A 15972-nucleotide genomic window follows, 5' to 3' on the forward strand; every position below is an offset into this window, starting at 1 on the left:
CATCAAAATGTCAAACAGTGCATTAGCTTAAATAATACACATTAACTAAAAGAATACAAAGTGTAAGGTTAAACTTACCTGCATGATGGTTTCATCGACAGTAGTTGAAACATTTGCAACAGTGTTTAGGATGTCAACGATAGCTGATATGGTTGCAGTTGAATTTTCAATGTCCTGTTTTTCTTTCTGGACAGCTTTACTTAGATTCGCTACAAAGTTTTGCACTCCCTCCTCATCCAAAGTCTGAAAGAAAGAAAAACACTGCTAAAGCTTTTGACACAAACATTTTTTCAACAGGCGAATTTGCAGGGATTAATATTTTCTAAGTTCTTGAGTGGACATACAGTCCAATACAATATTGTCCAAGAAATTATTGCAAAAAACTCTATTATTGTCATCATTTTGAGACCATTTTACCACTGATACAATGATAATGAAACAGCATAAAGATACAAGTACACCTTTTCAAAGAATATTTAGTCAGACATTTTAATTGGAATAAAAAATATGAAAATATCCTAAATAAATAAAACATAAATAAAATAAACGACATACAACCCAAAAAATAAATAAAATGGACTCTCTGGCTCTGTTCACAAAATTTGCTTGTTGAATAAGTATTGGCACAGGATACATGTAACCAGCTCGGTAAACAGGATGGGAAGGTTATGCTTTTGATGAGCTTTAAGGTTTGATTTGTATTAGGCTCGTATTCCAGTGTTCCTCAGGGATTGTGTGTGTGTGTGTGTGTGTATTAGTGTGTGACCGAATCAAACCAAACACAAAGATCGATCAGGTTTTAGTAATTTGGGATTAGTGTTGGTGTAATCCTGAAACAGCGGCGGTAATAATGAATTTAGTGGAAACCCTGTCTTCCCACTTTTTGTTACCACTGTTCTTAAACAAATTCTACAAGTCCCCTCGTTCGCGTTGATGGGCTCTCCTCTTTTTTTCACTTCATCTCATTTCTGGTTCACTGTCTGTTTCGCTCTGCGTGAGTGAGTGAGTGTGGGCGGGACCAGTCTGGGGCATGTGAGTGAGTTGTAACTCCACCTCACTCCCAGACACTGACAGACACACAGATGAGAGAAGCAGCAACTAGCTAAACGTTGGTGACATTCTTAAAAGAACTCGCAGGTAAACGCAATGGGCAATTTATCAAGGTCAGCAAAATGATCTACATCATGTTTATATATCGTACGATAAGTCTATATAGTAATTATCGTGACAGGCCTACATAAAGCTTTAATCCATCATCACATTTTCTAAATATCAAGAGATAAGTTTGGGTGTTCCAAGTCTGTCTTAAGGAAACGGTAAAATGACACATGCGTGTTGAGAGGGGTGTTGATCACTAAAGTAAGATGTTGGAACTTGACTAAGTTTACCAAAAAAAACCTGCATCCTGTAAATCGAAATGAGCTCCGCAGCCCCTAAACGAAACATCAGTATCGATCAGCAAATAGGAAGCAGTTTGATGGATCAGTAGCTCACCTACCTGTGACTTAATCAGTAAATCATTGATTTCTATTACAATGCAGGTGTCTACGACCAGTTTCCACTCGCCCGTTTCCTGACATTCCGCCATCCTTTTCCCTAATTGACCTATATCACACCCAATGCTTGATCGGTCTCCTACTCGGCCGGTCCCATACTGAGCGTCATTGCATGTGAAATCTGATAGAGTTCAATAAACAATTAGTGAAAAAGACAGGAAAAACAGCAAACAAATTGTGTAGTTACACTTTAAAAGTTGCTCTTACCCTCTTTGAAGATCGTCATTGTCGATGTCATTTCATAACTTGATGGGTTATCTACCCTGCATGTAAAAATGACTTGATCTTCCTCTGATCCGCTGCAGCTTTCTAATTTGTAATTATGCTTGATGCAGTAGTCGTCTTCATTGGTAACAGCAACTGAAAATTTAAGTATTGTTGAGGAGATAAACTTTTAATATCTTTCTAAAAATTCATAGCATGGTCGGAATGAGGAGTTTCCAACATCAGTCCTTACCTGAGCTCAACAGGTCTTCGCCTTGAAACCACTTGATTTTGTAGGGAAGCTGCACACAACACTCGAGTGGTTGTATCTGTCCAGTTACGCATTTTACATGAACTTCACTCTTTAGACGCACAACAGGAGCTCGTTTGATTTCGCTTTCCGCTACAAATCCTTTTTGCTGGAATTCCAGGTCCTTTTTGTTCAGAGTACAACTGTAAGGTCCTGTGATCAAGAGAAGTAGATATCACTGAACGCATTAGTAAAACAATAAAATAAAAAAAATTCTAAATGGTAATACTGCATGTCATTCAGGATGAGAGCATGCCGGGTGGGACTGGAATAACTTTACCAACCAATTTGATCAAGGATGCAGTAGTAGCGAATACAATTTGTATAATTGCTAATATTATATCAACAACAAATTGATCTCTAAATAATACATTACATCCTGCCTTGAAAGGCAAACTCCGGAGGAAATCCGTACCCATTTGTGTGGCTACCTCCGGAGTTCAAGTCTGAGAACGTCTTGTTTTATTAAGTTGTGAAGAGTTCATGTTTATTGATTCCTTATTAGTTAACAAATTCGGCCAGCTCTGACTTACCACTATCAGCAGGAATGACGTTGTTAACTTCAAGCATAGACATAGAGTTGGCAGTAGTTATGTGAAACCTTCCACCATCTTTAATTTCCCGTTCATTAAATGTCCATCTGGAACTGGAAATTAGTCCCAAGTTTTTTGGAGGCTCACACTTCAGGGACAGTCTGGCACCAGTGTAAGTGAGCTCTGGAATGCTGATCGGAGTTGAACCTTTGGATAAAACAGAGTTGAACAGCCAAATTCTTCTAAGTTAAACAAAAGTAGTAAACTAATACTACTCATTTTTCATACTTACTTTGGTAAAATGCAGAAACTGAGCCAATGACAGTAGCAATAGGAGGTATTGCTTCAGGGAGTTTTTGATTCTCAACCAAGATTTTATCAAAGTCAACTTGTGTCATCTGTACAACAAATTTTGTAATAATGCTTCCTTTGCTGTAAGAACAGAAAAGCAAAGTTGTGATGTGGAACTGTTGGGTTTATCTATACATTTTAAGGTCTTGACCTTCTATGTAAAGTGCCATAAGATAATGTATATTAAGATTTGGCGCTATACAAATATAATTTAATTGAATGTGGAATGGGTTTTAACTTCGGCTCCAAATTTTTGTTAATGCCTGAATTCCCACACTGTACCTGAACACTGTCACAAAACCTTTGATATATCCTGGGATTCCTTTATACTGCTTATCTATCTGTGGGAGAGACATGGTTAGTGATAACATATGAACTGGAGATGCAAGTTAAAATTGAGTAGTGTTAACAGTGCACTTACCACTTTATCGATCTGTGATTTCAAATTCTTGTACACGGTACTTGATAGATTATTAAATTCTGATGTGTACTCCTTGTCTAATCTCATTGACATTTCCATTTTGAAAACTGTTTATGTAAAAAAGTAGATGAAAAACATGAGCAAAGCTACGGATTAACATTTAATTTCTTGCAATGCAAAGACACAGATAAACACAGGAACCTTTTTAAAATATGTTGGTTGTTCTAGAACGAAATAAGACTCATTGTATTATTTAGGTGCAGTGCCAGTGCAGCTCAGTGGTATAGTATCATACAGCTGTTCATCTCAAAATTACTCATATCCTTTAAAACAATTTCTTTTCTGCAGCAAGTGACAACTGGCCCTTTGTCAATGCAATTTAATAAAAGAGAATGTACAGAATATGCCACGTTTTTCTCAGTAAAACAATACCTGTTTGGTTATTAGCCGTCGTTGGTGCACTGGTGGTAGGGGTAGTGGTAGTGGTAGCAATCGTAGTCGTGGTGGTAGCCGTGGTAACAATCGTAGTAGTGGTCGTGGTGGGGGTAGTGGTCGTGGTAGCAGCGGTCGTGGTGGGGGTAGTGGTAGTGGTAGCAGTCGTATTAGCGGTCGTGGTAGGGGTAGTGGTCGTGGTAGCAGCCGTAGTTGTGGTGGGGTTGGGGGTAGTGGTAGTGTTAGCAATCGTAGTCGTGTTGGTAGCCGTGGTCGTGGTATCAGCCGTAGTTGTGGTGGGGGTCGTGGTAGGGGTAGGGGTAGTGGTCATGGTAGTAGTTGTAGTGGGGGTGGGGGTAGTGGTAGTGTTAGCAATCGTAGTCGTGTTGGTAGCCGTGGTCGTGTTGGTAGCCATGGTCGTGGTATCATTCGTAGTTGTGGTGGGGGTCGTGGTAGGGGTAGGGGTAGTGGTCATGGTAGTAGTTGTGGTGGGGGTGGGGGTAGTGGTAGTGTTAGCAATCGTAGTCGTGTTGGTAGCCGTGGTCGTGTTGGTAGCCGTGGTCGTGGTATCATTCGTAGTTGTGGTGGGGGTCGTGGTAGCGTTAGCAATCGTAGTCGTGTTGGTAGCCATGGTCGTGTTGGTAGCCATGGTCGTGGTATCATTCGTAGTTGTGGTGGGGGTCGTGGTAGGGGTAGGGGTAGTGGTCATGGTAGTAGTTGTGGTGGGGGTAGTGGTAGTGTTAGCAATCGTAGTCGTGTTGGTAGCCGTGGTCGTGTTGGTAGCCGTGGTCGTGGTATCATTCGTAGTTGTGGTGGGGGTCATGGTAGTGGCAGCAGTAGTGGTCGTGGTGGGGACATTAGTAGTAGCTGTTGTTGAGCTAATTGTGGTGGTTGCATTAGTAGCTGGAAATATATTTAAGGAGACATAATCAAAAACGGCCTTAAATGTACAGTACTGACATTACACAGAAAAAAAAATACACAGCAGTGAGTGTTATTACTATGCACATATTTCACACTATTCATTTTGACTGTTTTGAATTTTAACAATGACTGACTCATTATTTTAACATAATTTGTTATTCTAAAGCAATAATACAAATTTTGTTGGTATTGTTATAACTATGGTGTTCACTTCAATTTGATGCAACTGTGGAGTTTGATCATTTTATAATTATCTGTACAATTATGTGTTAAACTGGAAAACAAAATCGGACTATTTGACACGTTTTAAACAGCTGTGCAAGAGTTAGCCTCTCCATTCTTTTAAAAATGTACTCATAACGACAGTGGAGGGTGAAGTTATAGGTGTCTCATTCAAATGTGTTGTAACAAACAAAGAAGAGTCATCTTTTCTCAAACACTCACTTGGCACAGGTGTTGCAGCTGTTGTAGTGTTCATAACTGTTGTAGCAACAGGTGTAGAATCTGCAAAAAATAACTCATTTATAGGAACTTTTGGACATTTGCTAGTGCAGTTTCAGTGTAAAAAAAACAACATTTTATGACTATGTTGTTCAAACTCAGGTGACTAAATGTATTTTTTAACAGTTAGTTGTTACAACTGTTGTTGGTGTTACTGTTGTGGTGTTAAAATCTGTTGGAGCAGATGTTGAATTAAAAGGCTATTTGAAAACCAACCACTAACAACAGTTGTTTTCCCTTATATCTAACAAAAAAAGTGTGTGCGTGTGTGCGTGCCTGTGATCATCTGCAAGCCCTGGCCGCTCAGGGTTAGGGTTAGGGTGACCCACGGATTGTCATTATCCAATTCTCCTGGGGCCTTGAGACCAATGGATTGTGATTCTCGATTCTCCTGGGGGTCATTTAGACCCGCAGCTGATTCCAATTGTAATCTCGGGAGAAACACACCGGCCTCTCTGTGGGTCTAATTGACCCCACAGAGAGGCCGGTGTGTTTCTCCGTGTGCCGTTCTCCCTGACCAGATCACGATGTCACGTCAAGCGCGTTTCACCAGAGAACAGGTTCTCCAACAGCTGTTCTCCCAGAAACAATCCTCTGAACCCGAAGAGGACGCGGAAGAGCAAGACCGAGAAGCGGACCGAGAAGAAGACCGAGAAGAAGACCGAGACGACGAAGACGACTACGACCCAGTGTGTGATGCTGCTGCAGATTCGTGATCGTGCTCATCCTCGGAAGAAGAAGAAGAAGAAGAAGAAGAAGGACAAAACCACGGCAACACTTACTTGTTACAACTGTTGTTGGTGTTACTGTTGTGGTGTTAAAATCTGTTGGAGCAGATGTTGAATTAAAAGGCTATTTGAAAACCAACCACGAACAACAGTTGTTAGTCTTGGTAAAAGTAAAATCTGATATATGAGGATATACTACAGACAAAAATTTAGGACATTTGTAAAATTTATTTAAAATCACTGACTTGTTACAGTTGGTGTTGCAGCTGTTGTAGTGGTCAGATTTGTTGTAGCAATAGGTGTGGAATCTGCAAAGATCATTTTACAAACACATCAATTATTCATCCTCAGATTATTAACTGTAAGGTTTCAGCCAAGTTAGGTTATAGCCGTAAATTAAACGCTAACTAAAAAACTGAACACTAACCACAATGTACTAATAGAGACCACTGTAACCATGATTGTTCATTCATACATTCACCAAGCTTCACTTTATTAGGAACACTGTACTATTACTGGGTTGAACCTTTGTTGTTGGAACAGGTAGTTGTTGAATACTTACTTGTTACCACTGCTGTTGATGTTACTGTTGTGGTGTTAAAACGTGTTGTAGCCGATGTTGAATCTGGGGGGAAATGTACAATTAAGTATATTTCACTGTGGTTAAGACAAATGTCAAGTTAAGTTAAATCCATAAAGATTACTGTATGATTTTAATCAGTGTCTTCCCTTATATCTAAAAAAAAAAGTGTGTGTGTGCGTTTGTGCGTGCGTGTGATCATCCGCAAGCCCTGGCCGCTCAGGGTTAGGGTTAGGGTGACCCACGGATTGTCATTATCCAATTCTCCTGGGGCCTTGAGACCAATGGATTGTGATTCTCGATTCTCCTGGGGGTCATTTAGACCCACAGCTGATTCCACCCACAGAGAGGCCGGTGTGTTTCTCCATGTGCCGTTCTCCCTGACCAGATCACGATGTCACGTCAAGTGTGTTTCACCAGAGAACAGGTTCTCCAACAGCTGTTGTCCCAGCAACAATCCTCTGAACCCGAAGAGGACGCAGAAGAGCAAGACCGAGAAGAAGACAGAGAAGAAGACCGAGACGACGAAGACGACTACGACCCAGTGTGTGATGCTGCTGCAGATTTGTGATCGTGCTCATCCTCGGAAGAAGAAGAAGAAGAAGAAGAAGAAGAAGAAGAAGAAGAAGGACAAAACCACGGCAACACTTACTTGTTACAACTGTTGTTGGTGTTACTGTTGTGGTGTTAAAATCTGTTGGAGCAGATGTTGAATTAAAAGGCTATTTGAAAATCAACCACGAACAACAGTTGTTAGTGTTGGTAAAAGTCAAATCTGATATGTGAGGATATACTACAGACAAAAATTTAGGACATTTGTAAAATTATTTAAAATCACTGACTTGTTACAGTTGGTGTTGCAGCTGTTGTAGTGGTCAGATTTGTTGTAGCAATAGGTGTGGAATCTGCAAAGATCATTTTACAAACACATCAATTATTCATCCTCAGATTATTAACTGTAAGGTTTCAGCCAAGTTAGGTTATAGCCGTAAATTAAACACTAACTAAAAACTGAACACTAACCACAATGTACTAATAGAGACCACTGTAACCATGATTGTTCATTCATACATTCACCAAGCTTCACTTTATTAGGAACACTGTACTATTACTGGGTTGAACCTTTGTTGTTGGAACAGGTAGTTGTTGAATACTTACTTGTTACCACTGCTGTTGATGTTACTGTTGTGGTGTTAAAACGTGTTGTAGCCGATGTTGAATCTGGGGGGAAATGTACAATTAAGTATATTTCACTGTGGTTAAGACAAATGTCAAGTTAAGTTAAATCCATAAAGATTACTGTATGATTTTAATCAGTGTTTTCCCTCATATCTAAAAAAAAAAGTGTATGCATTCGTGCGTGCGTGCGTGTGATCATCCGCAAGCCCTGGCCGCTCAGGGTTAGGGTTAGGGTGACCCACGGATTGTCATTATCCAATTCTCCTGGGGCCTTGAGACCAATGGATTGTCATTCTCGATTCTCCTGGGGGTCATTTAGACCCACAGCTGATTCCAATTGTAATCTCGGGAGAAACACACCGGCCTCTCTGTGGGTCTAATTGACCCCACAGAGAGGCCGGTGTGTTTCTCCGTGTGCCGTTCTCCCTGACCAGATCACGATGTCACGTCAAGCGCGTTTCACCAGAGAACAGGTTCTCCAACAGCTGTTGTCCCAGCAACAATCCTCTGAACCCGAAGAGGACGCGGAAGAGCCAGACCGAGAAGCGGACCGAGAAGAAGACAGAGAAGAAGACCGAGACGACGAAGACGACTACGACCCAGTGTGTGATGCTGCTGCAGATTCGTGATCGTGCTCATCCTCGGAAGAAGAAGAAGAAGAAGAAGAAGAAGGACAAAACCACAGCAACACTTACTTGTTACAACTGTTGTTGGTGTTACTGTTGTGGTGTTAAAATCTGTTGGAGCAGATGTTGAATTAAAAGGCTATTTGAAAACCAACCACGAACAACAGTTGTTAGTCTTGGTAAAAGTAAAATCTGATATATGAGGATATACTACAGACAAAAATTTAGGACATTTGTAAAATTTATTTAAAATCACTGACTTGTTACAGTTGGTGTTGCAGCTGTTGTAGTGGTCAGATTTGTTGTAGCAATAGGTGTGGAATCTGCAAAGATCATTTTACAAACACATCAATTATTCATCCTCAGATTATTAACTGTAAGGTTTCAGCCAAGTTAGGTTATAGCCGTAAATTAAACGCTAACTAAAAAACTGAACACTAACCACAATGTACTAATAGAGACCACTGTAACCATGATTGTTCATTCATACATTCACCAAGCTTCACTTTATTAGGAACACTGTACTATTACTGGGTTGAACCTTTGTTGTTGGAACAGGTAGTTGTTGAATACTTACTTGTTACCACTGCTGTTGATGTTACTGTTGTGGTGTTAAAACGTGTTGTAGCCGATGTTGAATCTGGGGGGAAATGTACAATTAAGTATATTTCACTGTGGTTAAGACAAATGTCAAGTTAAGTTAAATCCATAAAGATTACTGTATGATTTTAATCAGTGTCTTCCCTTATATCTAAAAAAAAAAGTGTGTGTGTGCGTTTGTGCGTGCGTGTGATCATCCGCAAGCCCTGGCCGCTCAGGGTTAGGGTTAGGGTGACCCACGGATTGTCATTATCCAATTCTCCTGGGGCCTTGAGACCAATGGATTGTGATTCTCGATTCTCCTGGGGGTCATTTAGACCCACAGCTGATTCCACCCACAGAGAGGCCGGTGTGTTTCTCCATGTGCCGTTCTCCCTGACCAGATCACGATGTCACGTCAAGTGTGTTTCACCAGAGAACAGGTTCTCCAACAGCTGTTGTCCCAGCAACAATCCTCTGAACCCGAAGAGGACGCAGAAGAGCAAGACCGAGAAGAAGACAGAGAAGAAGACCGAGACGACGAAGACGACGAAGACCCAGTGTGTGATGCTGCTGCAGATTTGTGATCGTGCTCATCCTCGGAAGAAGAAGAAGAAGAAGAAGAAGAAGAAGAAGAAGAAGAAGGACAAAACCACGGCAACACTTACTTGTTACAACTGTTGTTGGTGTTACTGTTGTGGTGTTAAAATCTGTTGGAGCAGATGTTGAATTAAAAGGCTATTTGAAAATCAACCACGAACAACAGTTGTTAGTGTTGGTAAAAGTCAAATCTGATATGTGAGGATATACTACAGACAAAAATTTAGGACATTTGTAAAATTATTTAAAATCACTGACTTGTTACAGTTGGTGTTGCAGCTGTTGTAGTGGTCAGATTTGTTGTAGCAATAGGTGTGGAATCTGCAAAGATCATTTTACAAACACATCAATTATTCATCCTCAGATTATTAACTGTAAGGTTTCAGCCAAGTTAGGTTATAGCCGTAAATTAAACACTAACTAAAAACTGAACACTAACCACAATGTACTAATAGAGACCACTGTAACCATGATTGTTCATTCATACATTCACCAAGCTTCACTTTATTAGGAACACTGTACTATTACTGGGTTGAACCTTTGTTGTTGGAACAGGTAGTTGTTGAATACTTACTTGTTACCACTGCTGTTGATGTTACTGTTGTGGTGTTAAAACGTGTTGTAGCCGATGTTGAATCTGGGGGGAAATGTACAATTAAGTATATTTCACTGTGGTTAAGACAAATGTCAAGTTAAGTTAAATCCATAAAGATTACTGTATGATTTTAATCAGTGTTTTCCCTCATATCTAAAAAAAAAAGTGTATGCATTCGTGCGTGCGTGCGTGTGATCATCCGCAAGCCCTGGCCGCTCAGGGTTAGGGTTAGGGTGACCCACGGATTGTCATTATCCAATTCTCCTGGGGCCTTGAGACCAATGGATTGTCATTCTCGATTCTCCTGGGGGTCATTTAGACCCACAGCTGATTCCAATTGTAATCTCGGGAGAAACACACCGGCCTCTCTGTGGGTCTAATTGACCCCACAGAGAGGCCGGTGTGTTTCTCCGTGTGCCGTTCTCCCTGACCAGATCACGATGTCACGTCAAGCGCGTTTCACCAGAGAACAGGTTCTCCAACAGCTGTTGTCCCAGCAACAATCCTCTGAACCCGAAGAGGACGCGGAAGAGCCAGACCGAGAAGCGGACCGAGAAGAAGACAGAGAAGAAGACCGAGATGACGAAGACGACTACGACCCAGTGTGTGATGCTGCTGCAGATTTGTGATCGTGCTCATCCTCGGAAGAAGAAGAAGAAGAAGAAGAAGAAGAAGAAGAAGAAGAAGAAGGACAAAACCACGGCAACACTTACTTGTTACAACTGTTGTTGGTGTTACTGTTGTGGTGTTAAAATCTGTTGGAGCAGATGTTGAATTAAAAGGCTATTTGAAAATCAACCACTAACAACAGTTGTTAGTGTTGGTAAAAGTCAAATCTGATATATGAGGATATACTACAGACAAAAATTTAGGACATTTGTAAAATTATTTAAAATCACTGACTTGTTACAGTTGGTGTTGCAGCTGTTGTAGTGGTCAGATTTGTTGTAGCAATAGGTGTGGAATCTGCAAAGATCATTTTACAAACACATCAATTATTCATCCTCAGATTATTAACTGTAAGGTTTCAGCCAAGTTAGGTTATAGCCGTAAATTAAACGCTAACTAAAAATTGAACACTAACCACAATGTACTAATAGAGACCACTGTAACCATGATTGTTCATTCATACATTCACCAAGCTTCACTTTATTAGGAACACTGTACTATTACTGGGTTGAACCTTTGTTGTTGGAACAGGTAGTTGTTGAATACTTACTTGTTACCACTGCTGTTGATGTTACTGTTGTGGTGTTAAAACGTGTTGTAGCCGATGTTGAATCTGGGGGGAAATGTACAATTAAGTATATTTCACTGTGGTTAAGACAAATGTCAAGTTAAGTTAAATCCATAAAGATTACTGTATGATTTTAATCAGTGTTTTCCCTTATATCTAAAAAAAAACACCACTTGTTTTTGGTGACGGTAAAATCTATAAAATGAGGATAAATATTAAGGACATTTTGAAAAAGTGTTGTGAGATTATTTGAAAGCACTGACTTGTTACAGTTGTTGTTGCAGCCGTTGTGGTGTTCAGATGTGTTGTAGGTGTTGAATCTGCAAAGATCATTTTACAAACATGTAATTTTCCTAATGAAACATGGGAATAATTCATGCTCAGATTATCTGTTAAATTTATCAACCATTCAAATGTTGCATTCATCCATTCACACATGCATTAAAAGAGCGCTACTATATGTTGCATTTTTTTCTTTCACACTACATTCCCACACTGAGGCAAATTGGGGTTCATTGTCTTGCTCAAGGACACGATCAAATGCATACTGAAGGAGCCAGGGATTGAACAGCCAACCGTCTGGTTCGTGGACTACCCGCTCATGAAGTCAAACACTGACCCCCTTGTTATAACATAGTGGGACACTTACTTGTTACAGCTGTTGAAACTGTTTTAGTGTTCACATCTGTCGTAGTGACCATTTTCCAATAATACAACAGAAACTGTTATTTAAGTCTAGATCACTTTTTTTTTTTCATTTTCAAGCAAATATATGTTGAAAAGAGCCTTACTAATGATTATTTCAAACTACTTTGGTTACTACAGTTGCTGGGTTAGTTGCGGGTTTAGTCGTGTTCAGGACTGTCACATTAACAGTCTGAAAAGTATAAATATGTGTTTTATTGACAGTAAAAGACAAAAGTACTTCGGCTTTCAGTGTAGGATTCTCTCACAGAGACACTGATAAATTCATTTAACCAGTCTGCACAACAACTTGGTGGATTGCTCTTTTGTTGGATGTCCTGTGCACAGTAACTTTATTCAGTGCTGCTCCTAGGGGCCATAGACAGCAGCTTGCTGAGTACCCCGGGGAAAGAGGGGGCAGGTGCGGTCGACAAAGCTTATGCAACATCAAATGGCAGTGATTATCGTGTACACACACACACACACACACACACACACACACACACACTTGATTATAATACATACCTGTTATGGCTGTGGTGGTTGGTGTTAAGAATGCTGTAGTATTCCTAGTTGTTGCAACAGTTGTAGTTGTTACTAAAACAAGGAAGTGATGAAACACGAAAAGACATCACAACAAGGAACATTATGAAAAACTCTGTCACACAGACTTAATCGGAGTGAACATGGCTGAGAGAGGAAGAAAAGGTGACTCTGTGGCCTTTACGAATTTGGTGTGGCATTAAAACAGTTTTTAAGCATAAACACAAGTCTGAAATAAGATTAAGTCGTTCATACCAACTGGAGGAGTTGTTGATGGACAAATCAAGACATCTGAAAATAGAAAACATTAAATTCAGGTCAGTTAAAGGTAAGTGAGGCATGAAGAGTTTTAAAAGAGACTTTCAGCTTCTTACCTGTCAGTGGCTGACATTGCTGTCCATCAGCAGGGATGGCATTGATGCATCCACATGTGTTGGAGGTGATGTTGTCACAGGATCCATACATGAAACACTGGTCACATGACCAACGATACTGATCCTCACATCTGCACTGGTAACCACTGCTGCTCAGAGAGCAAACTGGAGACCGAAAATATAATGAAAATCATGTAAATAATGTGAATATTTAACCCATTTCCAAGACGTAGCATTTATTTAAACACATTGACAACATGAAATGGAGCCAAGTTTTGAAACTCCGTTGAATTTACAAGATTTAGAAAATAAATGACTTTGTGCTAAATCTTACAAATAAAAATAAATCAGGACTCATTTGTCTAATGCACCATTTATCCTATATGTCTACCAGGATTTAGATCAGTTAGTAGTGTACACATGGAGAAAAAACTTTCATTTCTAAATAGCCAATATCTTAAATATCTGGACTGAGATTTTAGAACTATGCAAAGTTTCAAAACAAATTGGACACACACAAGGTCATCAGATAATGCTGAACAGTCCTGACAGATACACGTCCCCCTGAGTTCACATGTACTGGTAGTACCCGTCTGTAAACGCAGGTAAAGCTACAGCATGAATGAGATTAGGTTGTTTAAATCTAAAGAAAACATGTGTTTGGAGCTGCCACTTACATTATGCATAATGGGAAACATTGAGTTTGATGATTAGAAGCTGGTGCATTTTCAAGTTAGTTCTCTTTATATTAAAGGCTCAGTGAGTAAGATTTAGGTGAAAGGGATCTTATGGCAGAAATTAAATACAAAATAATCCTATTGATGTTTTCACTAGTGTTTTCATCTAAATTTGACCAGTTGTTGGTTTTACACTAGAATGAACCCTTTATACTTAAATACATTATATATTAACATTGGGAGCTGGTCCTCTCTACAGAGGCTGCCATGTTTTTTACAGTAGCCCAAAGTGGACAAACTAAACACCTTTTGAGTTTTTATGACAACTAAAGGCTTACACAGGTTCTCTTTCATGTTTGGAAGGGGAGGGTGAGGTGAGGTGTTTTCAGCTGCAACATGAAACTTCACCACTAGATATCAGTAAATTCTACACACTGATACCAGAAATGCTATGTGCTAAAACTGATTGCAGTGAATGACGATGGCTGTAATTGTCCTCATAACCTTATCATGGATCTTATTACATGACAAATTCTGAGATTAATAAAGGGTCAAATAAGTCTTAAACTATAAAGTTCTTTTATTTGAGCTGAAGAGATATTGGAAGTACAACTATGAATTCAAGGTGTAGTAACTTTTCCACATTCACTGTAAAGTGGCAGAATGTGTTCACACTAAACCAGTGACTAAGGTGTAATTGTTACCTGTAGAGATGTTCATGCCAGAGACTTTTGTGTTGTTGCTGACGCTGACTGGGTAGCTGATGTTTCCCAGTCGGTCTATCACTGTAACGTCTGTGGTGTTCAGCTCAATTGTAATAACATATTCATAGAGAACTGGAGAAGCTGCAGACACAGAAAAAAGAAACGTGAATCACTTCTGATCTGTACTGTGGTTTTCATGTTATGTTTCTGTTGTGTGTTGCCTCCTCAGTCTTACTTGTTGGTGATGGAGTGGTCGTCGTAACTGGACAAAATGTAAAGTCTTTGGAAAAAGAGAGAGAAAAGTTACAACTGAATAAGTTCAAATGTAGCCATAAGCATCTGTGTTCATATTGTAATACATGGGAACAGATTAAGATCATTTGAATTTTACTGTAAATGTTAAAAAGACGTGAAACAAATAATAATTACTCATAAAAAAGGTTGTAGCCAAAATAAGAATATATTTGATCATTGGTCTTATAAAACAACTTGATAGAGCTGCTTACTGTATTGGTCAACAGGCTGACATTGCTGTCCATCAGCAGGGATGGCATTGATGCATCCACATGTGTTGGAGGTGATGTTGTCACAGGATCCATACATGAAACACTGGTCACATGACCAACGATACTGATCCTCACATCTGCACTGGTAACCACTGCTGCTCAGAGAGCAAACTGGAGACAGAAAATATAATGAAAATCATGTAAATAATGTGAATATTTAACCCATTTCCAAGACGTAGCATTTATTTAAACACATTGACAACATGAAATGGAGCCAAGTTTTGAAACTCCGTTGAATTTACAAGATTTAGAAAATAAATGACTTTGTGCTAAATCTTACAAATAAAAATAAATCAGGACTCATTTGTCTAATGCACCATTTATCCTATATGTCTACCAGGATTTAGATCAGTTAGTAGTGTACACATGGAGAAAAAACTTTCATTTCTAAATAGCCAATATCTTAAATATCTGGACTGAGATTTTAGAACTATGCAAAGTTTCAAAACAAATTGGACACACACAAGGTCATCAGATAATGCTGAACAGTCCTGACAGATACACGTCCCCCTGAGTTCACATGTACTGGTAGGACCCGTCTGTAAACGCAGGTAAAGCTACAGCATGAATGAGATTAGGTTGTTTAAATCTAAAGAAAACATGTGTTTGGAGCTGCCACTTACATTATGCATAATGGGAAACATTGAGTTTGATGATTAGAAGCTGGTGCATTTTCAAGTTAGTTCTCTTTATATTAAAGGCTCAGTGAGTAAGATTTAGGTGAAAGGGATCTAATGGCAGAAATTAAATACAAAATAATCCTATTGATGTTTTCACTAGTGTTTTCATCTAAATTTGACCAGTTGTTGGTTTTACACTAGAATGAACCCTTTATACTTAAATACATTATATATTAACATTGGGAGCTGGTCCTCTCTACAGAGGCTGCCATGTTTTTTACAGTAGCCCAAAGTGGACAAACTAAACACCTTTTGAGTTTTTATGACAACTGAAGGCTTACACAGGTTCTCTTTCATGTTTGGAAGGGGAGGGTGAGGTGAGGTGTTTTCAGCTGCAACATGAAACTTCACCACTAGATGTCAGTAAATTCTACACACTGATACCAGA

The 15972-nt window shown here is 39.5% G+C and overlaps 1 protein-coding gene across 1 annotated transcript in view; it reads right to left on the reverse strand.

The window, feature by feature from the left end:
- Positions 1-15972, reverse strand: part of LOC117758833 (uncharacterized threonine-rich GPI-anchored glycoprotein PJ4664.02-like) — a 41082-nt gene that overhangs the window by 3159 nt on the left and 21951 nt on the right. Inside the window, exons 30-49 of the mRNA XM_034580799.1 lie at positions 14845-15015; positions 14574-14618; positions 14339-14479; positions 12958-13122; positions 12839-12874; positions 12566-12637; positions 11339-11401; positions 11023-11085; positions 10833-10874; positions 6523-6585; positions 5176-5235; positions 3808-4710; positions 3376-3482; positions 3237-3295; positions 2896-3035; positions 2604-2810; positions 2014-2223; positions 1764-1916; positions 1499-1677; positions 79-243 (exon numbers count right to left, since the gene is read on the reverse strand). Of these exons, the coding sequence (XP_034436690.1) occupies positions 79-243; positions 1499-1677; positions 1764-1916; positions 2014-2223; positions 2604-2810; positions 2896-3035; positions 3237-3295; positions 3376-3482; positions 3808-4710; positions 5176-5235; positions 6523-6585; positions 10833-10874; positions 11023-11085; positions 11339-11401; positions 12566-12637; positions 12839-12874; positions 12958-13122; positions 14339-14479; positions 14574-14618; positions 14845-15015 (3044 nt within the window). The remainder of the gene's footprint in view (positions 1-78; positions 244-1498; positions 1678-1763; positions 1917-2013; positions 2224-2603; positions 2811-2895; positions 3036-3236; positions 3296-3375; positions 3483-3807; positions 4711-5175; positions 5236-6522; positions 6586-10832; positions 10875-11022; positions 11086-11338; positions 11402-12565; positions 12638-12838; positions 12875-12957; positions 13123-14338; positions 14480-14573; positions 14619-14844; positions 15016-15972) is intronic.

The sequence above is a fragment of the Hippoglossus hippoglossus genome, chromosome 24 (assembly GCF_009819705.1).
Source record: "Hippoglossus hippoglossus isolate fHipHip1 chromosome 24, fHipHip1.pri, whole genome shotgun sequence".
Taxonomy (NCBI): Eukaryota; Metazoa; Chordata; class Actinopteri; order Pleuronectiformes; family Pleuronectidae; genus Hippoglossus; species Hippoglossus hippoglossus.